The sequence below is a fragment of the Palaemon carinicauda genome, chromosome 33, assembly GCF_036898095.1.
Source record: "Palaemon carinicauda isolate YSFRI2023 chromosome 33, ASM3689809v2, whole genome shotgun sequence".
Classification (NCBI taxonomy): Eukaryota; Metazoa; Arthropoda; class Malacostraca; order Decapoda; family Palaemonidae; genus Palaemon; species Palaemon carinicauda.
In genome coordinates this window covers 16,296,541-16,320,237 of record NC_090757.1, presented here as the reverse complement: position 1 = coordinate 16,320,237, position 23,697 = coordinate 16,296,541, and the positions used below count along the sequence as shown (strand labels likewise).

Genomic DNA, 23,697 nt, shown 5'->3' with positions numbered 1-23,697 from the left:
AGAAGTAGACATAGCTAAGGGCTGAAAGGACACTGCAAAGCCCTTTAGTAAAATCGAAATTGTATCCCCCACTAACCCACTATGGATAGCTGAGTATGAATTAAATTGAAAAGTTTAATTTATTACACTACCATTACATGACATATTCCACAAGGTTGATAGAGAGGGTTCTTTACCGTATATTACAACTCCCATAAGATTTGTCCAATTAAATAGCACAATGTTCAGTAGCAACACAAATATCAAGAAAAGGGGTTTTGATAATTTTTGGGAAGGTGCTGTGTGGTCTCCAAGGTACTTTTTCAAAGGCTAGAGTAAAGAATCCAATATAACATAAAATGCCAAATAAACATTGTCTTCCCTGCCCTATGGCCAGTGTATCAACATGCAAAACTTAGACTGTGCATAGACAAACTGATTTAGGCACTGTTGAACTCATCACAGCACCTTCAATACTGAAATTGTCTCTTAAAGATGACACATTAACACAGAACCAATTTTAATACTGGAGTCAATGCTATACAAGCCCTTTTTTACACTCAGCCACCATCTCTCAACTTTGAGCAAAACATATTTGTCCCACTTCCCTTCACGAGTCTAGGGAGGTGGGAAGGTCTCAGGGACAAACAGCACCTCCCCAAACAGGTTTTATATTTGTCAATACCAATTTTATGATGTTATAATGCTGTGTTGTCCACCAAGGACTAATACCAAAGTTAACCAATTTTCACAAAAGACAAATCATCTACAACCAAGCAAACATCCAATTCATGTGCATTTAAAAGTAAAGAAGAGACTACCAAGTCAATCAATCACCTTATAAGAGAAGAAAACCTGGTGTAGGAGCTAGATGCCCATCATGGTGCCTCTGCTAAAGGCCCCTGTTGAGGGGTCCCATCTTCTACCCAATTTCATCTCTTAGGTGCCGCGAATACGTTGAGCACAACATACACATGATGTAACACTTTGTTTAGTTTCCAAAAGTATCTTATAAGCACCCTATACCCAGGCCGACCTGAAAAGCTCTGGGTGTCCTGAAATTGCATATTAGCAAAAATTGCCAATGAAGAAGCAATTTTTCTTACAGCATGTTTATTTTGGGATGGAGAGGATCAACTAATTTAATGAAGGAAGTCGTAGAATATTGATAGCCCCTGTAGAAAGGAAGAACTTGGTCTGGGTATTTTGAAATAGACTACCACCTGAAGATATGAATCTTTTCTCTGCAGATATGATTCCAGGGTAGACACCGGGACAGAGAGGCTTTTCCTTTTTTGCTGAAAAATACGAAACCCGGAATTAGAATCCAGAGGCAACCAGGAGTGATGTTGAGGGCATCCTGTTCTCTATAAAAAGCTGATAATTCATTGACTCTTGCTCCTTTGACAAGGGCTATCAGGATTATAGCCTTCTAGAGTGAGCGTGCTAGAAATAGGAATGAATGGCGAGCGATTGTGACGCAGTTCGGTAGGCCCTGCAGCTTCCTATAGGGATTCAGCATTATGAATCTTCATCAGTGGGGGATAATGTGGGAGGGTGGGCTGTGCCACCCTAGCAGTACCAGCCGAACTCGGTTGAGTCCCTTGTCAGGCTGGGAGGAACAGAGAGGAGATGTCCCCTTTTTTTTTGTTTTGTTTCATTTGTTTGATGTCGGCTACCTCCCAAAATTGGGGGAAGTGCCTTGGTATATGTATGTATGTATATATTATTGTTACTTGCTAAGCTACAAACCTAGTTGGAAAAGCAAGATACTATAAGCCGAGGGGCTCCAACAGGGAAAATAGCCCAGTGAGGAAAGGAAACACAGAAAAATAAAATTTCAAAAAGACTAACATTAAAATAAATATTTCCTAAACTTTAAAAATTTTAACAAAACAAAAGGAAGAGAAACAAGACAAAACAGTGTGCCCAAGTGTACCCTCAAGCAAGAGAACTCTAACACAGTCTCCATGGTACAGAGGCTATGGCACTACCCAAGACTAGAGAACAATGGTTTGATTTTGGAGTATCCTTCTCCTAGAAGAGCTGCTGACCATAGCTAAAGAGTCTCTTCTACCCTTACCAAGAGGAAAGTGGCCACTGAACAATTACAGAGCAGTAGTTAACCATTTGGGTGAAGAAGAACTGTTTAGTAATTTCAGTGTTGTCAGGTGTATGAGGACTGAGGAGAATAAGTAAAGAATAGGCCAGACTATTTGCTGTGTGTATGTGTAGGCAAAGGGAAAATTAACCGTAACCAGAGAGGGGTCCAATGTAGTACTGTCTGGCCAGTCAAAACACCCCCATAACTCTCTAGTGGTAGTATCTCAACGGGTGGCTGGTGCCCTGGACAACCTACTAATTATCTAATTTTGCCAAAAAATTTTGTTTTCAACAAAGTGACTTGAACAATGATGAGGTTGCTAAGGATGGTTATTATAAAGAAAAAATCTTATTAATCTTATGAAATATGACCGAGTCTAATTCCACATTATAAGCTTATTTGAGAGTTTCTTTCAATGCAAATTTGTATGACAAGCTTGTTAAAGGTTCAAGCTTCTTATCTTCAAAACGGTGGACAAGAAAGGAGGGCAAGAAGTCCGGGTTTATCTGGCGCATTGAGTTATCCCCGAGGAAGGCCATCCATGCCTTCCATACAGACTGGTATGGTCTGGAGGATTAAGACCTCATACAGCCCATCCAACAGGCCATGTTGTAAGCTGAAAATTTTCTTCCTTACATTTAAGGGCAAAGTTTCTGGATCAAAGAGGAAGAACCCAAGATATTCCGACTCCCTACTTTACGATACAGTCGTACTGACCGAAAATGGTATAACCTCAGTCTTGGTCTCATATCCTTAAGTGGTGGAATCCATGGACTGTTCAGTGACTGATGATCCCCAAAGTACAGCTGTCCACAAGAATTTCCGAAAGCTTTGCAAAACCTTTGAAATTATACTATGAGGAAAATAGATAAATCAAAGACTCAAGGGAGCGAGCACAAGAGAGAACTGGTGGGCGAGAGCATGTGAGAGCATACGCAAACAGTTGAGAGCACGTTCCTGTAGGAGGGTATTTTTAGGAGTTAAAAGTGCACTCCTGGAGAGCGCTCCAGGGCATGCGCACAGGAGACAACTCATGGGCAAGCGCACATGAGAGCACAAACGTTAAGTGCACTTCTGTAGGGGAGCACTTTAGGGCTCGTAAAAATGTGAGGGTGGATTCCTATGAGCGTGCGCTTATAGAGACCTTCTATCCTTCCTATTATAGGAGCCCGTGAACATGGGAAATATCTTGAGGGTCATGCCAGGAGCATTTGAGGGCACACTTCCGAATGAGCGCACATAAACAAGAGAAGGAAAGTGTGCGCGCACAGGTAACACCGTCTCTCCCTTAGGAAGGGAAACAATAGGAGTCACATGAACGAAACTCCTATTCTACTCCAACCAGCAGTGTGTGACGAGACAATGGAGTGCTCTCACATGCCCTTTACGTTGTCTTATCTCTTGGGATCATCTTATTCTTTTTCTTTGGTAAAAGGAGTCACGGAAACTACTGGGGCAGGACAGGGAGAGAAACAGTAGGAGTTGCATATATAGAACTCCTATCCATCCTTCTTTTAGGAATTTATCCAAAAATGATGAAAAAGGGAGGAACCCTTCTACCCAGACCAGCGAGAGGAAATGATGGTGACAGTGGAGGAGGACCTTGAAGTTCTCTTTAAATTGAGGCGTCTATTTCAGAGGTTCGGGGACAAAACTCCGAGGAAAGAAAGTTTAGAAACTCTATGGATAGACGGCACAATCAGGAGATACATCACTGGAGCTTTTTGGGTCATAGGAAGACGCTAATAAGAAGAGTGGCGCATCTTCTCTTCAACTCAGTGGCAGCAGACACTCACAAGGGAATAAACAACAAAAGGAATGCTGTTAAACAGGGACAAAGTGTATATTGGCATGTGACACAGACAACTGTCAGTCAACTACAGTTTTAGGGAAAACTGCACAACCATTTTTCTTTCTTCTATTAAAGGACAAGAGTTTGTATTATTGTAGGAACAAATTAGCCATTTGGATAAAAAATTACTATTTCCCTCATTTATTTCTTAAATGAAACAATCTTTTCTTCTATATACTCTAGAAATAAAAATTATGCTAAAAAAAATACTATAACAAGATTTATATATAATAAGAGTAATGCAGGAAACTTATCTTTACCTATCGTAATACAAGATATTACGGAAGAGCCTTTGAAATTCCAACTTGGTGCAAAAGCCTTTTTTCGAGCAAGTTAACACAAGTCTAAAGTAATAGTTTATCTAACTTACTTTACTAATAATGGAGATTTGTTAAATTGCTAATAATGGTGATTTGTTAATTTTTCTACATCTTGTAGTCTCTTTATATTTTTACTTTACTGGGGTTCTTTTCCTATTGTGGGCTAAAGAACTTGCCACATTCTGCCTTAATTTGAGAGTAACATTGCAACTTCACTTTTAATAAAAGGATGACAAGTGAACATCTTCCATAACCCCTAATTCTTAAAAACTTCTCACCTCACTTCTCATGAAGTAATTGCCTTCAAACCTGGCCTTTTTCTTTTCTGCCTTCACTTCATCTATCTGTTTCATGTACGTCGAAAGCATGGAAGAAACTGCAATGCCTGACAAGATGCACATGACAGGTGCCAAAACCAACATGAGACGGACCATCACACCCTGGAGGTATACATCAATGTTTTCCATCACGACATAAATACATTGGAATATCACAAAAAAATCATATGTTCGTATTCTTCAGGCGATATATACATACTCATTATAACATTAAACTTACAATATAAATAGCAAATAAATGACAGCTACATAAAATACATTGGGAAGCCCTTATTGAATTAAATTCTAACATAAATGACAAAAATCTAATAAAAAGAAATTGGAATTTCTTGTTATTTTAAAATATATAACATAAGAATATATACATGCATTAACTTAATAGGCCATGATTAATTATGAACTAAAATAAAAATAACTGAAAAGGTTAATCTATAAATATCTTATCAATAAGCAAAACAAAACATGAAATGGTACATCTCTCTTAAAAATTCAACACTATTTCAAGTGAAATAAAATTTACTTACAGCAAAGTAAATACTGAGAACCCCATATAAAATGATGAAAATATTTTCATCTGTAAGCTTTGAGAAGCAAAAGTACAGGCCAACGGGGAACATGAAGGTCAACATCTGAAGGTCAAAGTAAAATGAAGACCAGGCTGTAGGTTGATGTTCTGATACAGATGCGATAATGGGAATGTTGTTCTTGGCATAAGATGGATCAAGAAGAGAATAAAATCTTCCAGTCCAAGGAGCAATCTTGCCCAAAGCTGTGAGGATTACCAGAGCAAGGATACCTGTGAGTGCAACGGTAGATATCACAGCTCTAAACAATACCTCAAACTGGACCTTATTGAGGCGTGAACGAACGTAGTCAACAAATGAATGTATCTGACACAGTCCAAATACTCCAAAAGCCTGAAAAAATTATTTTTATGAAAAAATACACTTAAGCAACATAAGAGCTTAACTTTAAAAACACACAAAACTTTACATTTAATACTGTATTGTAACAGAAATATCATAAAAATTTCATCATAAGTGGTTTACCCTCATACTTACACCCATATGTTCAGAAGTAGATACTGGCTGGAAGCCAACAAATGATATTTGCATTGAAAGTATGGTACCAATGACATATAAGGTTGAGTAAGCTACATACACCCTGTGTGAAAATCTGCCCGTTATCATAAGCGTCAACACATGTAGAGGAATGATGTTGATGAGGAATACATAACCACCCCATGATGATACCTAGAATATAAAATATAAAAAAAATATAAAAGCAAGAACAAGGTATTAAATGAAGTTGAGAGTATAAGGGCACAGTATAATAAATGAAGAAAGTGAATATCATTATCTATGCACTATCATTAGGAATAATCAAAGCACAAATAACATACAAGGTCACTTTATGTATTTCATACTAATTTTGGGTCAAAGACTGAAAAACTGTTATTTCAAATGTTTCCATAAATATCACATGACTTTCTAAAACAAAAAAAAACAAGTGCAACAGAAATAGCAAAATATACTAACCATGTAAAAATATGCCAAGGCTGCCATGGTGGACCAGAAGAGTGTGCCTGTCTTAACAGCTTTAATCCACATATAGTATGTCAACAACATGCAGAAGATAGCTATTCCTGAAAGAAGAAAGGAGTAAAATTTACTTACTCTCCAAATTTAATTTTCATAGCTGCTAAATGTGTAAACCCTGGATATGCAGCACTACAGATTACTTTACTATCGAACTTGCTACTCAATTCATGAATTGAGAGTTTGAGCACCATTCAAGAATAATAATTTCAAATACTGTAGTGTCCACAAACTTCAAAGTCCTTGTGAGCTAGGAATGAGGGGAAGGGGTTTGTGTAGCCAATAGGTCTACCTACTGAGGCATCAACAGCCTTTGCCTATCCCTCTCTGGTCCTAGCTTGGGAGAAGGAGGCAACTTGGCCCTAAGATTTTGTATATATATAGTTGATCTATAAAACCTTGTCTTGTCCCTTTTATCTTTGTTATCTATGAGCAAACTTTACGAGATTTTAGATATGTGACTCAAGAGAGATCATTACAATACAGCACTTAATAACAGTTTCCCTTTCAGGTTAAATTCCATATGCAGAAGGAAGGGCAATGCAGGTATACCTCTCTAGTACCATCAATCTGTATCGAATCCTGACTTATCTTTTCTCAAGTGTGTAGCCTAACAGCCAAAACTGTAAAGCAGGAAACTTATAGAATACACCATTTAATAATAATTTAATGCAAAAGATAACCCTATAAACATTTACATCTTTTTAAATACAATCACACAATACAGAACAAGATTGTTTGAAACAATAAATTTTACATATAGTAAGTCTATTCCAAGTCAGACTTAACAGAGAAGCTACCAAATTTGTAAATGATCATTTGCGCTCTAGTAGAGTATTTATTAAAAAAAAATAAAAGGAACTTCTAACTGAACGTATATTTTTATAGTCCTTACCCACATTTCAGGACCTTGGGTTATGGTAAATATGTTTGATTGTTTCAACATTTCTGATTAGAAAAATTTTGGTAATACAGTTTTAAAAAGCCTTTAAATATACCATACCTCTTTAGTGACCTAAAGAAAAGCTTAAAGCTGACAATATAAAACTAGAAGTTACTATATTAACTTCTGTAATACATCAGCTTTAATAAATATCAGTTCTTACAATTTTTATCAATAAATCTGGTAACTATAAATAAAAGCAAATCTACCTGATGAATGCATTATGGATTCTTCAAACCACATGAAACAATCTTGAATTAATTCAATACTGTCTCTGACTAGATCAAACTCATTTATCTGACAGATATTCATTGAATAACCCACATGATATACCTCCCAGTATGCAAAGCATGCAAGTCATTAACACATAGAAAACGATTTATGGGCAATAGAAATTTCAACTAATAGAAAATGGTAAGTTTTGAAAAAGAATCAATTAAGAAAATTGTCATATCTTCAAAATTTTTTACTTAAAAAATCTTCCTAAGCACTACCATATATTAAATCAATGACCATGATATAACAAATTTGGAAGTAATTTGTATTTTTCCTAGTATACAAACCTGGAGCTATTAATAGGGGTATTCTTTCAGCTACGCCGAAGTATACCCCTATAAATAGCGGAGGGTTTGTATTGATGCAGGAACAAACAAGATTTGGGCTGTTGGTAAAAAAAATCATTTTTAGTATTAAATAAACACCCAAATGTTTTAGCTCGGTGATCTGGTTATATAACTTACGGTAATAACTAGACTAACCTTCATTATCGTAGGAACCAGCTACAGAACGTGAGATGTACCCTGGTACAATAGCAATCATGACAGCAGCTACCAATCCTGCTCCAGGTCCCTGATATAGAAAAAAAAAAATTAAATATGTTGCAATCATCCTGAATGCAAAATGTATCAACAATAAACACTGATTTTAAAACAAACCTTTTCGTAAATTTAACTTATATTGACAATTTTGCAATGACATGCATCTATGGAAGTGTATATACCCCAACATAGGGCCGAGATATATGTCCATATACATATACTGACGTATAAGCAGTCTATGAACCATGTGGCAAAAAATTTGGTTTTATTGATGTATTTGGCAAAACCATGATTTAATCTACTAATTAAATTGAATTTATAGATTTGGGCTATATAGCCTGGTGTTGGGAACTATAGCCATTTAGCACCCCACAGCATCTAGGGTAAAACCCTCAAGTCACATTAGAAAGTTGAAGTTAAAAGAGATTAGACGGCAAGATGGAAGAAAGGAAGTAAGATTCAAGATAAAGTAACGGGGTACTGTATAAAGACTATGCAACTAAAGCCCAAAGGAATGATGCAAAAATCACAAATTTTAAGTAATTTGTATTTTTCCTAACAGTACTTACCTCAAACTACTTTCTTAGGAGTATCTGGGATCTCCTCCCAACCAACCAGAGTTTTGTGTAGTTTACCCTATACCGTTTTCTATGAGGGGTAACCTCAGGCAGAGTGATATGCGCCCTGAGGCTAACCCTGGGTCAGAGAGCATGCTTGCTCAGGTCTCGACCTCCAGTAAGTTCTTGGTAGTTTTAGGTCTCTAAGAATTCCATAAGGCACTCGGGGAAGGAAGGGCGGGCCATTATCCGAAAGTAGTTCGAGGTAAGTACTGTTAGGAAAAATACAAATTGCTTAAAATTTGTGATTTGTTCCAACACGGAATACTTACCTCGAACTACTTTCTTAGGAGACTTATACTTTAGAAGGTGGGAGTGGCCTTAAACCTTCTGAGACAGTGCTGAGATATATCCAAAGACCTAGATAGGAGGCTAGGTCTTGATGACCCCAAGGAAAAACGAGAATAGAGGAAACTACACAAAAAGCTCATCTTAGTGTATAAGTAACTCACCTCAGTAAGAAATCCTAGGAGCCATGTCCTTCCAAAGTAGGGGTCCTTGTATCCTGGCTCAGTCCTATCTGAGACCATTTTAAGCAGAAATAGGGGGAGGAAGAACAAGGGGGTTTAAGGAACGAACCTGGGTCTCTTGTACTTACTACCCGTGGTTATCAATGGGGCTAGACTTTTAAACCGTTTGGAGTGCAGAAACGACACTGCGTATCAAGAACCCGTCCAGGGATTTTCTTGAATAGTCCTTCAAGTAATGAGCAGTGAAGGTAGACTGGTTAGCCCAGGTGCCTGCTCTCAAGATCTGGCATACTGCCATATTCTTCTCGAAAGCTAACGTGGAACTCAGACCCCTAATGTCGTGGGGTCTGGGATTTCCCGGCAGGGGGATATCCACCTTACTGTAGGCCCTGATAATCACCTGCCTCAGCCAGAAGGAGATAGTGTTCTTCGAGACTGGCTTCTTCACCAGGCCCATGGACACAAACAGACTGTTGATCTTGGGCCAAAGTCTGGCTGTCCTCTCTAAGTATTTCTTTACGGCCCTGACAGGGCACGGTCGCAAGTCCTTCGAGTTGTCCGAGCGAGGAATTGCTGGTATTGAGAACCCCTCAAACATGGGATCCCACACGGCTGGATTCTGGGTCTTCGCAACGAAGGATGGCACAAACCTGAAGGTGAGCTCCCGCCAACCCTTCGAGTGATAGACCTCGTAGGACGGTCCATGTATCTCCCCTACTCGTTTCGCCGAAGCCAATGCCAATAAGAAAACTGTCTTGAGGGTGAGATCCTTGTCCACTATCCTTTAGGGGTTCGAAGGGAGGCTCTGACAACATCTTCAGGACCCTGGCCACGTCCCACTGTGGCACCCGAACGACTTGCGGGGGACACGATTGCTCGAAGCTCTTAATGAGCATCGAAAGATGTCTGGAAGTTCCCAAGTCGATGCCTTTCAGGAGGAAGACTTGACCCAGAGCAGCTCGTACTCCCTTGATGGCCGGGATGGACATGTTGACCATGTCCCTGAGATAAACTGAGAAGTCCGCTATCTCCGGGATGGAGGCCCTCAGGGGCTTGATGGTCTTAGAGGTGCACCACTTAGTAAAGGTGGCCCATTTTGCTTGGTAGACTGCTGCCGATGATCGCCTCAGGTAGCCTGACGTCCTCGCTGCCGTCCCCGACGAATAGCCTTCTTTCCTCAGGAGACGCTCGATAACCTCCACGCATGAAGACGGAGGGACAAAGGTTCTCGTGAAGCCTTTGGAGATGTGGTTGCCGAAGAAGGTCTGGCCTGTCTGGAAGGGGCCAAGGTGAAAGTCGTGCCAGTTCTTTTAGATCCATGAACCATTCTCTCTCCAGCCACCAGGGCGCTACCAAAGTCATTCACAGGTTGTCAGCCCTCCTTACGCTGTTGAGGACCTGTCTGAGCATCCCGAATGGGGGGGGGAAGGCGTAAACGTCGAGGTTATCCCAGGGATGTTGGAAGGTGTCCTCAAACGCCACTCTTGGGTCTGGCACAGGAGAACAAAACACGGGGAGTTGTGCGTTCAACCTCGTTGCGAAGAGGTCCATCACCGGCGAACCCATTTTAGAATGATGGTTTTGGCTACTTCTGGATGCAGGGACCATTCGGAGCCCACTACTTGTCCCATCCTGCTGAGGCCGTAGGCCAGGACGTTCCTTTTTCCCGGAATGAACCTTGCTGAGATCCTGATCTGTTCTACTTCGGCCCATTCCAGAAGTTCCAACGTGAGGACGCACAACTCCTTCAATCTTAGTCCTCCTTGTTTCTTTATGTAGGCCACCACCGTGGCGTTGTCGCACATCAATGCCACGGTGTTCCCCCGGAGTAGATGGACAAACTCCAGGCACGCCCTTCGTACTGCCCTTATCTCTAGCACGTTTATGTGCTGGGCTTTCTCCTCGTCCGTCCAAGTCCCTCTTGCTGACCTTCCGAGCAGATGGGCACCCCACCCCTCCTTTGATGCGTCCGTGAACAGGAGCATCTTCGGAGGGTCGGCTGCGAAGGGCATTCCCTTGAGGGTGTTCGACCTGCCGCACCACCACTCTAGGACCTCCTTCGTCTCCGGGAACACAGGGATCACCTTGTGGGGGGAGTCCCTCGATTCCAGTTCTCCTTTAGATTCCGCTGGACCTCTCTGAGCTTCAGCCTGCCCTGAGGGACCAGTTTCTCTAATGACACAAGGTGTCCTATCAGCCTCTGCCAGTCCTTCGCTTTCCTGGGCTGGTCCGACAGGAAGGGACGGAGGACTTGTTCTAGGATGTCTAATCTCTCCGCGGAGGGGAAAGCACTCGCCAACCGGGAGTCCAGAACCATTCCGAGGTAGGTCATCCTGGTAGAGGGTATCAACAGGGACTTCTTCAGGTTGATGATGATACCCAGGACGTTGCAGAACAGCAGAAGCTTCGTGCCTTGTTCCCTCAGTACTTCCTCTGAGGCTGAAAGTAACAACCAGTCGTCTAGATACAGAATCAGGCGAATGCCCTGTTCGTGTGCCCAGGCTGAGACTGTCATGAAGAGCCTCGTGAAGACCTGAGGGGCTGTGGACAACCCGAAGCAGAGGGTCTTGAACTGCAACATCTGGGTACCCCATTTTACCTGTAGGTACTTCCTGCAGGAGGGATGAACTGGAATTTGGAAGTAGGCGTCCTTGAGATCTACTGACATCATGAAGTCTCCTTCCCTCAAGGACGCTAAGACCGACTTCGGAGTGCCCATCTCCAAGTCGGTCTTGCACACGAATTTGTTGAGGGCTGAGAGGTCTATGACCGGTCTCCAGCCCCCTGTCGCTTTCTCCACCAGGAACAGCCTGCTGTAGAAACCCGGACCAGGGTCCTTGGCTGGTTCCATCGCTCCTTTTGCCAACATCGCTGAGACTTCTTCCTGTAGGGCTGTCTTTTTCAAGGGGTCCTTGGGGGCTAGCCACCCTGCCTGGTGATCTGGTATCAGAGGTGGGGGTTCTGCTAGGAAGGGTAACCTGTACCCTTCCTTCAGGACTGCAATGGTCCACGGGTCTGCTCAGTGGTCTTTCCATGCTTGCCAAGTGTGTTTGAGGCATCCCCCCACCTGAGGCTTCGGCAGGAGTAGGGGGCCTCCCTCCCTATCTTCTCCTAGAGGCGCGGCTGGAACGCCCTCTTCTGGACACTGCATACGAAGGCCTATAGGAGGATTGAGTTGAGGCTGCTCCCCTACGGGAGGGCTGAGAGGACTGTGACCAGGCCGTAATTTTTCAAAACGAGGCAACAGCCTTGTGGTGGTTGGGAGGTAGGTGGTAACACCCGTCACAGGGTGGTCCAAGGAATCATTCCCGTGCCCAAGACTTCAGTTCATCTATGCCCGACCTGTCTCCTGTGGGGAGGTGGGTGGGCCTTCGAATATATATATAACTGCCAGGTAAGTATTCATAAAACTTTGTTTTATCATAAAAACTCCATTTTTATGAATAGTACTTACCTGGCAGTTATATATATATAGCTGATTCACACATTTGGAGGAGGGAAAACAGACAGTGAACATTGTTGGGGAAACAACAAAAGAGTTGTAGGAGATAAAAACACCTTGATTCCTTGCCTGCTAAGGTAGCTGATTTCAAAGGTACAGCCTCTCGAGTGGCTTTCCCTTATGAGTGTTTATCCAGGAGTAAGCCTGCAAAGCTGCAAAAAACTCAATCGAGTCTGTCAAAGGGATAAGACCAACAACTTGACTAGACTTCAGAAACTACCTTCACCCCATATAATAAAAACTGCAACCTTACTAAAACTAACCACCTAACCCTGCAACATAGACAAAAACTATCTATCTAGACTGAGGGAACCGCACCACAAGACGAAGTCCTCAGACTATCATAAAAACACAAACCCTCATACATGCATATAAACCAAGGTTGAGTAGGGTTATTAACTCCTTTGCCTAATACAGAAACCGCAGCTATGTATGGGTCCAAGGTATAGCACTTACCAAAGACTACTCTCACCTCTCTAAGTTAATGAGAAGCGAAGACAGAGTCGCTCCTCCAGAAAATTGCATCCATGAATAGCCTAACTAACATATATTCCTGATATGCCCCTTTGATGGTCCACCACTTTGCTGCAGTAGAGGGTCTCGAGTGTCTCAATGATGGGCTGGGCAATGGCGGTGGGGTAGTTTATCCACCCTGGCAGGCTTAACCATACCACTAAGGCCAGTTCTGAGAGACCAGACCAAGACTGGACCCCTATAGGCCTTCTCCTTTATTTAAGATAGGCAAAGGCTAGGAGAAGGAAAACTCCAAAATCAAACCAAACAAGACCTCAACGGCGGAGCTTCCCAGCTCCGGCGGAAGAGGGCAATGCCTGTCGGGCAGGCAACAAGGCGGGCCTTAACATAACAAGAACCCGGCAGCCCGATGCAACCAACATCGGAGAAGCAGCCTGTCTCATATGTCTTGAGCCGCGGTGAAAACGGTGTAGGCCAAGTGTGTGTGCGTGGCCGTTGCAAAGCCACGACCACCCAAAAAAATATACCCAGCTACTGGCATTCTGTCGTTTCCTCCACCCTTCTTCATCTTTTTCTCCATAGATAGGAGGCTGATGGCTAACGACAGAACCCAATACTCGGACACGAGTGGGCGCCGACGACGACGCCAGAGAGGTAGCAATGGCTCTCACTCCGTGAGCCCGTAATTTCAACAGGGCGAAGTGTTCCTTCTCATATAAGAGGTGGGCTTCCCTAATTTTCTCCCTCAGGAAAAAGGACAAAGCATTCTTAGACAGGGGTTTTTGGCGGATCTTTCACTGAACACCATAACAAGTTGGATGCACAGCTCACGTTCATAGTGTGAGCCAAAAAAAAAACTTTGAGGGACCTAACTGGGCAGAGGAGTCTTTCCTTCTCTCGACCCACTAGGATCATGAGGTTAATAACATCAAACGTTGTAGGACAGGGTTACGAAGGGTTCTCGCTCTCTACGAGAAAGATGAACCTTAAGGCACAAACTGCCCTATCCTAATTGAAGCTCACCATCTTCCCAATTGCCTGGACTTCGCTGACCTTTTGGCATTCGCTAGAGTCATAAGGAAGAGGGTTTTCTTCGCTACAACTCGAAGAGAGGCTAGCAAGATAGGTTCAAATTTCTTGGAGCACAGAAACTTAAACACCAAAGCCAGGTTTAAGAGTACCTATTACGTCGTCTGAAAAGACCCAATGAGGTCCTGCAAATCTTCATTTTGGGACAACTCTAGGCCTCTATGCTTACAGACGGCCAAGAGCATACTGCTGTATCCATTGATGGTAGATACAGCCAGCTTAGCATCCTGTCTGAGGTACAAGAAGAAGTCTGCAATCTAGCTCAAAGAGGTAGTGGATGAGGAAAACTTGTGCCGCCTGCACCAAGCTCTAAAGGTCTCCCACCTAGATTGGTAGACTCTTTGTGAAGAGATCCTCCTTGCTCTGGCGATAGATTTCGTCGTTTGTGCCGAAAAGCCTCGAGATCTGACAAGCTTCTAGTCAGTATGAAGGAAGTCAGTTGAGAGCAAGGGGGGTTAGATGATACCTCTCGAAGTGGTGCTGTTTGAGAAGATCTAGACTTGCCGAAGTCTTCTTGGGAAGTCCATCAACATGCCCATCACTTCCGAAAACCACTCCCTAGCAGGCCAGAATGGAGCCGCTAGGATCATTCGCCCCGAATCGAGGAGAGCGAATTTCCTCAAGAATGGAGGCAACGCAAACATGTCCACCCCCGTCCAATCCATCAAGACGGAGTCCACTGCTACAGCTTCCTCGTTCGGAACTAGGGAGCACCAGCAGGGGATCCTCTTCTTCCACTTGGAGGCAACAAAGGTCTGCTATAGGTCTGCCCCACAACATCCAGAGACTGACAGACTTGCGGGTTGAGAGACCATTCTGAGGGAAAAACAAGTCTCTTCCTGCTGAGCATGATTGCCCCGAAGTCTCTTGCCCTAGAACAAACCTCCTTTCTAGATCCAAGAGATCAGAACGAAGGCGTCCTAGATCTCGACACATGATTCGACTAGTGTCATCACGAAGTCCTAGATTCTCATGTTCAAAGCCATGCCTCATGCTAGAACTTCGAGGTCGAGCGTCCTGAAAGACGAGGCGCCGATCGTCCTGTAAGACGTGGCGCCGATAGTCCTGTAAGACGTGGCGCCGATAGTCCTGTAAGACGTGGTGCCAAAAGTCCTGTAAGACGTGGTGCCAAAAGTCCTGTAAGACGTGGTGCCAAAAGTCCTGTAAGACGTGGTGCCAAAAGTCCTGTAAGACGTGGAGCCGAGAGGTTAACAGAGCGAGACGCTGAACGTTCTAAAAGACGTGGTGCTGAGCGTCCTGGTGTCAGAAGAGACTCTTCTTGTTGACAGGAAGACCTAATTATTTGATAGGCTCAACGTTATCTAAAAATCCAGATACAGGGACGCTCTGATTTCTCTAGAGTGCAGTATTCTGCTACATTAAGCAAAAGTTACGTGAACATAAGAGGGGCGGAACTGAGACCAAAACACACGGCCCGAAACTGACCCATTCTACACCCGTTCTCTCTTGTAAACAAACCTCAGATAAAGTTTGATTGCATAGCCTGCCACTTAAGACTCCTTTCTAGAACTGGGAGAGAGAATCGTTGTAGCTAAAAACTAAAGGAGGTTTCCCTATAAAAGGAAAAAGTAATCCTACTTCAGAAGAAGTACTGACCAAAGGTCTACTCCCCTCTTCTCCAAAGATTTTGATGTCTCCATGGAGAACTTCGACTTCAGAACGAAGGCGTAAAGAGCATTTACGTTCAGGACCGGACAAAAGACTCCCTCTCCCAAAAGAGAGACATTGAAGTTGCAAAGTCAGTTAGGCAGAAAAGTCTTATCGGAGTAACTAACAAAGGAGGATTCACTAGGAAAAAGATTTCGCATCCATCCTTAGTAAAAACACGGACCAAAGGTCTGCTCCTCTCCTCTCCCAGGCTCGCCAGAAGTCGCAAAGTCTGGCTCCTACTGTTGATAGTTCAGATAGAGAAAAAGCATGCAGAAAATTTCTTGCTGATTAAGACACCAAAACCTGTCTTTGACCAACTCTTGAGGGAGAAGAGAGAAAGAAAAAAGGAGAAGAACGTACCTAAATTATGACCTCTGATTACAAAATTATCCAGCCTCATTGCCTGTATTCTTTAAGAGACTCAGCAAACCACCAAGGGGGCCGTAAAAATCTCTGTGGGGCTGCCACAAGGTCTTCGACCTAAACGTGACTAGACCTCCACCCTTGCTATCCTGGCCTATCTGATAAGGAAGCTGGCATCAAAGGTTTCTGTTTTAAGAAACAAAAATTAATATATTCTTAAAGCTCCATTAATGACCACGTGAAAACTCAGAGGGTGGGGAACATGGAGCAACAGAAATTAGGATCTTCTCCTTCTGTTAACCTCAAAGAACTCAACAGGAGCAAAGTGATCACTAAAGTCATCCTTGACAAAGATCTTATAAGACGTCGCGTCGCCCTGAAAGGACAAGGCGGCGATCGTCCTATCATCCTGAAAGACGAGGCTGCCCTCGCCCCGAAAGACGAGGCAGCCCTCGCCCCGAAAGACGAGGCAGCCCTCGCCCCGAAAGACGAGGCAGCCCTCGCCCCGAAAGACGAGGCAGCCCTCGCCCCGAAAGACGAGGCAGCCCTCGCCCCGAAAGACGAGGCAGCCCTCGCCCCGAAAGACGAGGCAGCCCTCGCCCCGAAAGACGAGGCAGCCCTCGCCCCGAAAGACGAGGCAGCCCTTGCCCCGAAAGACGAGGCAGCCCTCGCCCCGACGCCCCGAAAGACGAGGCTGCATGGCAAGGGTGAGCATTCTTGGGAACGTTAACAGGAACACTCGCGAGGGCGTTTGCTCGTGAGCTAACGCCTCTCGTTTCCTTTCGCTGATCGACGTTCCTTCTCCCATGGACCGGGGAGCTTGGAAGAGGTCTAAGGCTAGGAAAACGACGTCCACTGTGCGGAAAGAATCCAATACCTAATTTAGCACTGAAACTTGCACTATTAAACTCTTACACAAAAGACCATAATTAGTCCTGCCCGTTGTGAGAGAACTTATTCTTCTGCCACGGCCTTGAATGAGAAAGCAAAATCGTCTCTAGTACTTGCTATAAAAACTGTAACAAAATATTTTTATAAAATAATAAACTGACATTTCCATAATAAAATAAACTTTCAAACATACTTACCCAGCGGTCACAAAAAGAAAAAAACCACCGGGCAAGAGTTGAGATTAAAAAAAAAAAAGATGTTGAACACACTCACCCGGTAGTTACATATAACCACCGGTAAAATTAAATGTCATAAATACCCACCCGGTAGTTTACAAACAAACGCCGGGAAAGTTTTACGTTAAAGATTAAAATGAACAGAAAAAGGGAAAACAAATGTAATCCACAATTAATTCAAAGGGTTTTCTAAAAACAAACGAGTTGTAATGATAAAAAGAACAGATATAGCAATAACGTATCTATATATATAAATGTAAACAATAGGAACATATGAATGAAAATACAGTACTACTAAAACTAGAATTCCCATATCGTTGTTGTTGGAGAATTATAGCCAACACTTTTAATTCCCATAACGAAAAGAACGCTACCAAGGCATGTTGGGACTGCATCGATAGTAACGAGTAACAGCGTAAATTAACCATACGCTAGATCTATTTAATTTATGAAATTAAATCGATGATTTAAAGGACGAATACCAAAATGGACAAATATTTCTTTAAAATTTTACATTAAAAGTTAACAAACTTATATAAGTGGAATTCCTCCCATTCTTTACATAAAACAAATAAAGAGAATTTGCAAGACATACAATGAAGATTACGTCACACGACTGTGACGTCATAGAGTTGCCGGAACATATTTCCGTCATCAGGATTAAAAAACTTTGCACCTAAAATATAGTGCACAAACAAAACCTCTGCATACAAACTGTGAGGATCAACCGACACTTTCAGTAACCTCACCTTGCATATATCACTCGCACAAACACGAAAATTAAGTTATCACTCATGATAAACAAAGTAAACAATAATAACAAAACACGATTGCCAAATCCCTAATCAGTGTACTTCACCAAACAAAGTCCAAAAAAGCAAAGAAGCGAAAATGATTAGAAAAACTCTCAATGGTGGACCGACGATGTTTTCGACCCAGCCGGCAGAGATGAACTGCAGTCTTGGACACGGGAATGATTCCTTGGACCACCCTGTGACGGGTGTTACCACCTACCTCCCAACCACCACAAGGCGGTTGCTTCGTTTTGAAAAATTCTGCCGATTTAGAGATATCAGCTATATATATATAACTGCCAGGTAAGTACTATTAATAAAACCACATATGTGCAGAAATATATAAAAACCAATGTGCCAAGAACAATATCCAGTGGAACAACAGATATTACATTCCTATAGTCACTCTGGTACCCATCAACAGTTACTATTTGCAATTTATTACTTGAAACTTCAACTATGAAGCTAAAAAATAACCCACTTTGACCAATCTGTTCAAATTTGTAAACAAGGATCTTGTGATTAACATGGTCAAAGGCAGCAATACAATCATGGCCATTCATATAAACTTTTTAACTACAATCAAGATACTGTACATTATTTCTTTACAGCACTGGAAATTTTAAGTAGGAAATCACATGTTTCCAGGCCTTTGCAAAAGCCAAACTGCAAACTAGGGAACAGATGACTTCCTAATTCAAGGTTTCACTAAAAGATATTAAAAAACATTTGATAAAATGGGAGTTATTGAAATTGGGCAGTAATCAATAGAGCTAGAGCTACCATAAATGAAGTAACATTACCAATTCTCAGACAACTGCAAAAATACTCTTCTTGATAACTGACAAAAAAAATAACAAAACAACTTAGGAACTAACAAATCAGTTGTCCATAAAAAATACTATTTGTTTCATTACTTTTATTATACATTTATATATTAATAGAAAATCATTTCATGTGTGTCGGTGGTTATCTCACCTCAACCTAGGCTAGCCTACTGATAAACCAGACATAGAATTCAAGGTGTGATTTTTATAACGGTAGTATAAGACGACCCCTCATTTTTAATGGCTAAATTTTGGAATATAGGATCGTCTTATACGCGAAAATATACGGTAGTTCTAGACATTCATAAATATCAAGGCTCAGTAAAAAAAATTAAATTCCATGAGACCAAAATCGTAAACTAGTTAGTTTAGCTTCAGGAAAACAGGGTTGAGGAATATAAGTCTCATTGCTCTCCTAACTGTCAAACTCATTACCTAAAAGAGTAGATTTTCCTATAGGAACAGTGTGACAGAGCAATCTGGCTTAACCAAAGTAGGAACTACTCAGTCCACACCAAAGAGTACATATAAGAATACCCTCCATTTTTCTTTCTGGAATCTATGCTGACATTCTACCAGAAAGGATCTCTTTAATGCTCAAATGGAATATCTTTTCAGTTAAAACAATAAACTCTTAAGAGCAACAATTCTTTGCTGAATATAGTAATCCCAAGTCAATCTGATCTATTACTTTTCAAAAGATGAATTCAAGAGCAAAGAATCACTCAAAATGCCATTCGAATTTGCTTAAACTTTTATTTATACATATATTATAAGAGAATGACACATTAGGAACAGGTTGCTCACTCGTAATCACTAATGAAACCATGGCAAAGGAATTAAATGTACAAGTCCATACAATTACCAGCTTTATGTGCAGCCTCATTTATGATTTGCTCAAGCTTTGTAGAGTCTAGGGCTCTTAATCCTAGATGGTGTATCTAAGAAACTTAGCTGATGAAACTTAATGAACCTTACTGCTTAGGCAGCATAAAAAGGTCATGAAGATTTGATTTGTCATTAAAGGCAACAATAGAAGCAACTCCCTAGTTATCCAAGTGATAACCTCTGCAACAATGCAGAAGCCAAGCATTTTAAATGGAGTCCTTGAGTCATCTTCCTGGAGCTTTGACTTGGTCAGGATCAGGCTTAGTATAGAAACATTGAATGATTCTATGATAAGGAGGAATGGCTTAATATGGAACACTAAAGGGCTTCCCAAATATCTGATACTATACCAGTGTGACCAAAAAAAAAAAAATTCTTTACCAGCCTTCTCTTGCTACAGGAGAGTCACTAACCAATGGGGGAATCTACTACTTCAACCTTAGGCTTCATGAAAATAAAATATATAAATCTTCTCAATTAGAGATGGAACACATAAGCCTGGAATCGAATACCCTGTAACTTTCCTACAATTAAAACATACTCCTATCAAAGGAAACGGTTTGTATTCGTCTAGGAACAGAAAATCAAATACTTGTTGGATCAGCTGTTCTCATTCTACATTATACTCAACGCAACAACAAATGGCCAAGAGGGTAGGGCACTTGGTTTGAAACGGACTTCCCCACCGATGCCATGTCTCCACACATCACTGGCCTGCTTTCCAGCCCCTTGGGTGTTAGTGTGGGTAGCGAAAACGTTTGGTATATGAGCATGGAACAGCCCCAATCATATGACACGTTTAGGATTCGGGGAAACTTTTATATAGAAAAGGCACCTTGAATTTTACCTCAATGGTGGTGAGGGAAAAAAGTTAAAATAAGTTTGGATACAATCAGAAATACACCAATTTATACTATTATTATTACAAGCCAAGTTATAACCCTAATTGGAAAAGCAAGATGCTATAAGTCCAAGGGCTCCAACAGGGAAAAATAGCAGAGTTGGAGAATGAAGGCAAGCCGATGATCTGTGGAGATATGGCATAAGTGGAGGAACCCGATTAAAACCACATACCCTCCCCTATCGGCCCTTTCTTGCTGCATTGAGTAAAGTGTCTGCACCAACTACTCAAACTTTACAATCACTTCAATTAAAATCACTTTCCATACTTACTTTGAGTTCTTTAGCTAAGTGGTAGGTAACGAGCGTGGTCAAGGATGAGAAAAATGGAGCAAGGAAGACACAAACATTACGCACATCAATGGTGATGTTCAACCAATTCAAGACATGATAAATGGCAGCTGAGGTTACCATTAACCCTGGATAAATTGTACCTGAAAAAAAAAAGTAGAACATTGGAGACTATATTATGAAATTTTAACATTACAATTGTGGATTAAAATTAAATCTTAAAATGAGCAATATCTTCAGCATAGTTAAATGAAATATTCAATAAACAACTTTAAATGTTAGCATTCCTCTTCATGAGCACTTTCACATTCTGAAATCAACCTGAGGTTCTAAAGACATTTTCTAAAGCCTTCACCTTACATTTCCAATTTCATATCAGCTGCTACGACAAAATAGATTACAGAGTACAGTACTTCATACACTATTTTTTGAGAAATTTCAAATTTTCTTTCTAGTTCATAACAACCTGTACATCACTAACCTCCAATAATTCTACCCAAAGGATACCAAGCTCTGTCATCAAACCAATTGTGGAAATTGTAAAAGCCTTCCTCTGCAAGAAACTTTGTAGTTCGGTAGTTAAAGTAAGGATCAAATTCGTGGATGACCGACTCGAATCGCAAGACAGAGAACAGTCTGCACGAAAATGCTGAAAAGAAAAAAGCTCTTAATGAAACTGTATACAGTACTCATCTTATAATATTTATTCCTACATGTGTTGAAAAATGTCCCTGAATACTGTGATATTCCATTTCATTTTCTGAAGTGAAAATCAAAATTCCAGAGATCAATCACAATTTGTGCAATAACATCAAGAATATCACAAATACAATAAAAATATAGTACAGGTGTAAATAAGCAGAGAGAAAAGGGGGCTAATTAGCTTTGAATCAACAGAATTTTTCTAATAAAACAAAATACTAAGTCATCATTATGATGAACTTATCGTTATATATATTTTTTTTTACTATATACTGTATATGCATACATTCTAATGAAAATTGACCAGCAAACCTCGACATTTTAGAATTTTAGTACAATTATGAAGGGGGGAAAATGTAATGAATGCGAAAGGCTATAGCAGCTTAGCAATATTTTACTTTACAACAGATTAGCAATATTTTACTTTATAACCAATTACAAAATTAAAATCTTTAACTCCTAAACTCATCACATGACCTGGCAAAATAAGCAAACTAACAAAAATGACAAATTTGGAAGTAATCTGTAATTTTTCAAACCATACAAACCTTGCTCTCTGTATCATATGAGAATATTACTTAGGCAAAGCTAAACTAACCATAAGATTCTCAACAAGGCAAATAACCCCGCAGCTAATTCACGGGGGGGTAAACCACCAACCACACTCTGACACTCACCGGTGATTTGACACACCTTTTGATTGCAGGCAGGACTTACAGGGGAATAGACGATGGCAAACTCAGTATGAATAAAGAGCTCAAGGTTTATAGGGTTAGGAAAAATACAAATCACTTCTAAATTTAGCATTGTTCTGACACCTACAAACCTTTTGCTCTTTACTATACGAGACTCTACATTAGGTGGGTGGAAGTCCTAACCAACTGGATGGTAACTTGACCCGGTGCGTGACTCTGTGCTTTGCACAAGTTTATTAGAGGTTTATTACCTTGAGGAGGTTGGTAATCTCTGCCTCCCAACTAGGGCCTTTCACTCTAATTCAATCGGACTCCTAAGTCTGTAGAATTTGCTGATACTGAAAGGATCAGCTGCCACTAGTGGGGACTACAGCTACAACTTTCACTGGGGTCAAAAGAAGTCTGAATAGGTGTGCCCGAAAGAAGTCTCACTTGAGGAAGGGACATGCTGCTTCCTTGAGTCTTTATCCCTGATAAGTGGATAACTTTATCTCTAAAGAGGTTATCAGCTTTTCTAAATGTGAAAGCGTCGGAGAAACATCTCCACTTAGTCTGCTAGAATTTAACCACTCATCTTCAGGACGAGATCAGATGCATTGGCATTGACCTATGTTGCATGTTGCAACTAGAGTGAACATTCTTCTGAACACTTGAGGGGTTGAGCGTACCCTGTACTGGTAAATCAATTCTTAAACGATGACTATACGAACATCCTCCGAAGATAACCTCCAGTTATAATCAGTTGTCAAGGTCACTAAATGTCGAGTCAACGGAAAGTGACATGGTATCAGGATGCGTCATTTCACATGGAGAATTAGGACCATCCAAGGGACCCCAGGGTCTGCATATCATCCCCTACTTTTGTAGCATCCTTCCCAGGTAAGATGGGCAAGAGGGATGCCCTTCCCAGCAGAAGAGATCCTGATTCTAATTGCCTTTAGCATCAGTGATACTATTTCAACTACCTAGAGGAAAGGGACAGATTGTACAAGCAACCTTTTCATGTGAAAGCTAGCTTTCCCTTCCGATTTCATCAAAGCTGGAACAGGCATCCGAGCTCTACCCAAAATTTCCGCAAAGTTTTCGGGCTGCCCAGTCAACCAACCACCCAGTAGGGCAGCCAGCACCGCCTGGGGATTTTGTCTGTTGACACACCACAGTCGGATGGTTCAATTAAAAGAAACAATGATCATCTTACTCTTCATCACTAATAACAAAACTATGGTAACTAAATTAGAAATATTGCCGGGCCCAATCGCAGATCATGAAGCAATTAGTATTTTAGTGAATGTGAAAAAACCAAAGCGCTCTCCCATTTATAAAACTTTTCGCTGT

General features: G+C 41.4%; 1 protein-coding gene across 2 annotated transcripts in view; it reads right to left on the bottom strand.

Moving 5' to 3' along the window:
- The window catches only part of Stt3A (catalytic subunit 3A of the oligosaccharyltransferase complex), a 52,109-nt gene that overhangs the window by 15,975 nt on the left and 12,437 nt on the right, over positions 1 to 23,697 (bottom strand). For both annotated transcript variants that reach the window (XM_068356794.1, XM_068356796.1), the window contains exons 3-9: positions 21,447 to 21,614; positions 20,948 to 21,108; positions 7,893 to 7,983; positions 6,132 to 6,238; positions 5,655 to 5,846; positions 5,118 to 5,510; positions 4,534 to 4,695 (exon numbers count right to left, since the gene is read on the bottom strand). In XM_068356794.1, coding sequence (XP_068212895.1) covers positions 4,534 to 4,695; positions 5,118 to 5,510; positions 5,655 to 5,846; positions 6,132 to 6,238; positions 7,893 to 7,983; positions 20,948 to 21,108; positions 21,447 to 21,614 — 1,274 coding nt within the window. The remainder of the gene's footprint in view (positions 1 to 4,533; positions 4,696 to 5,117; positions 5,511 to 5,654; positions 5,847 to 6,131; positions 6,239 to 7,892; positions 7,984 to 20,947; positions 21,109 to 21,446; positions 21,615 to 23,697) is intronic.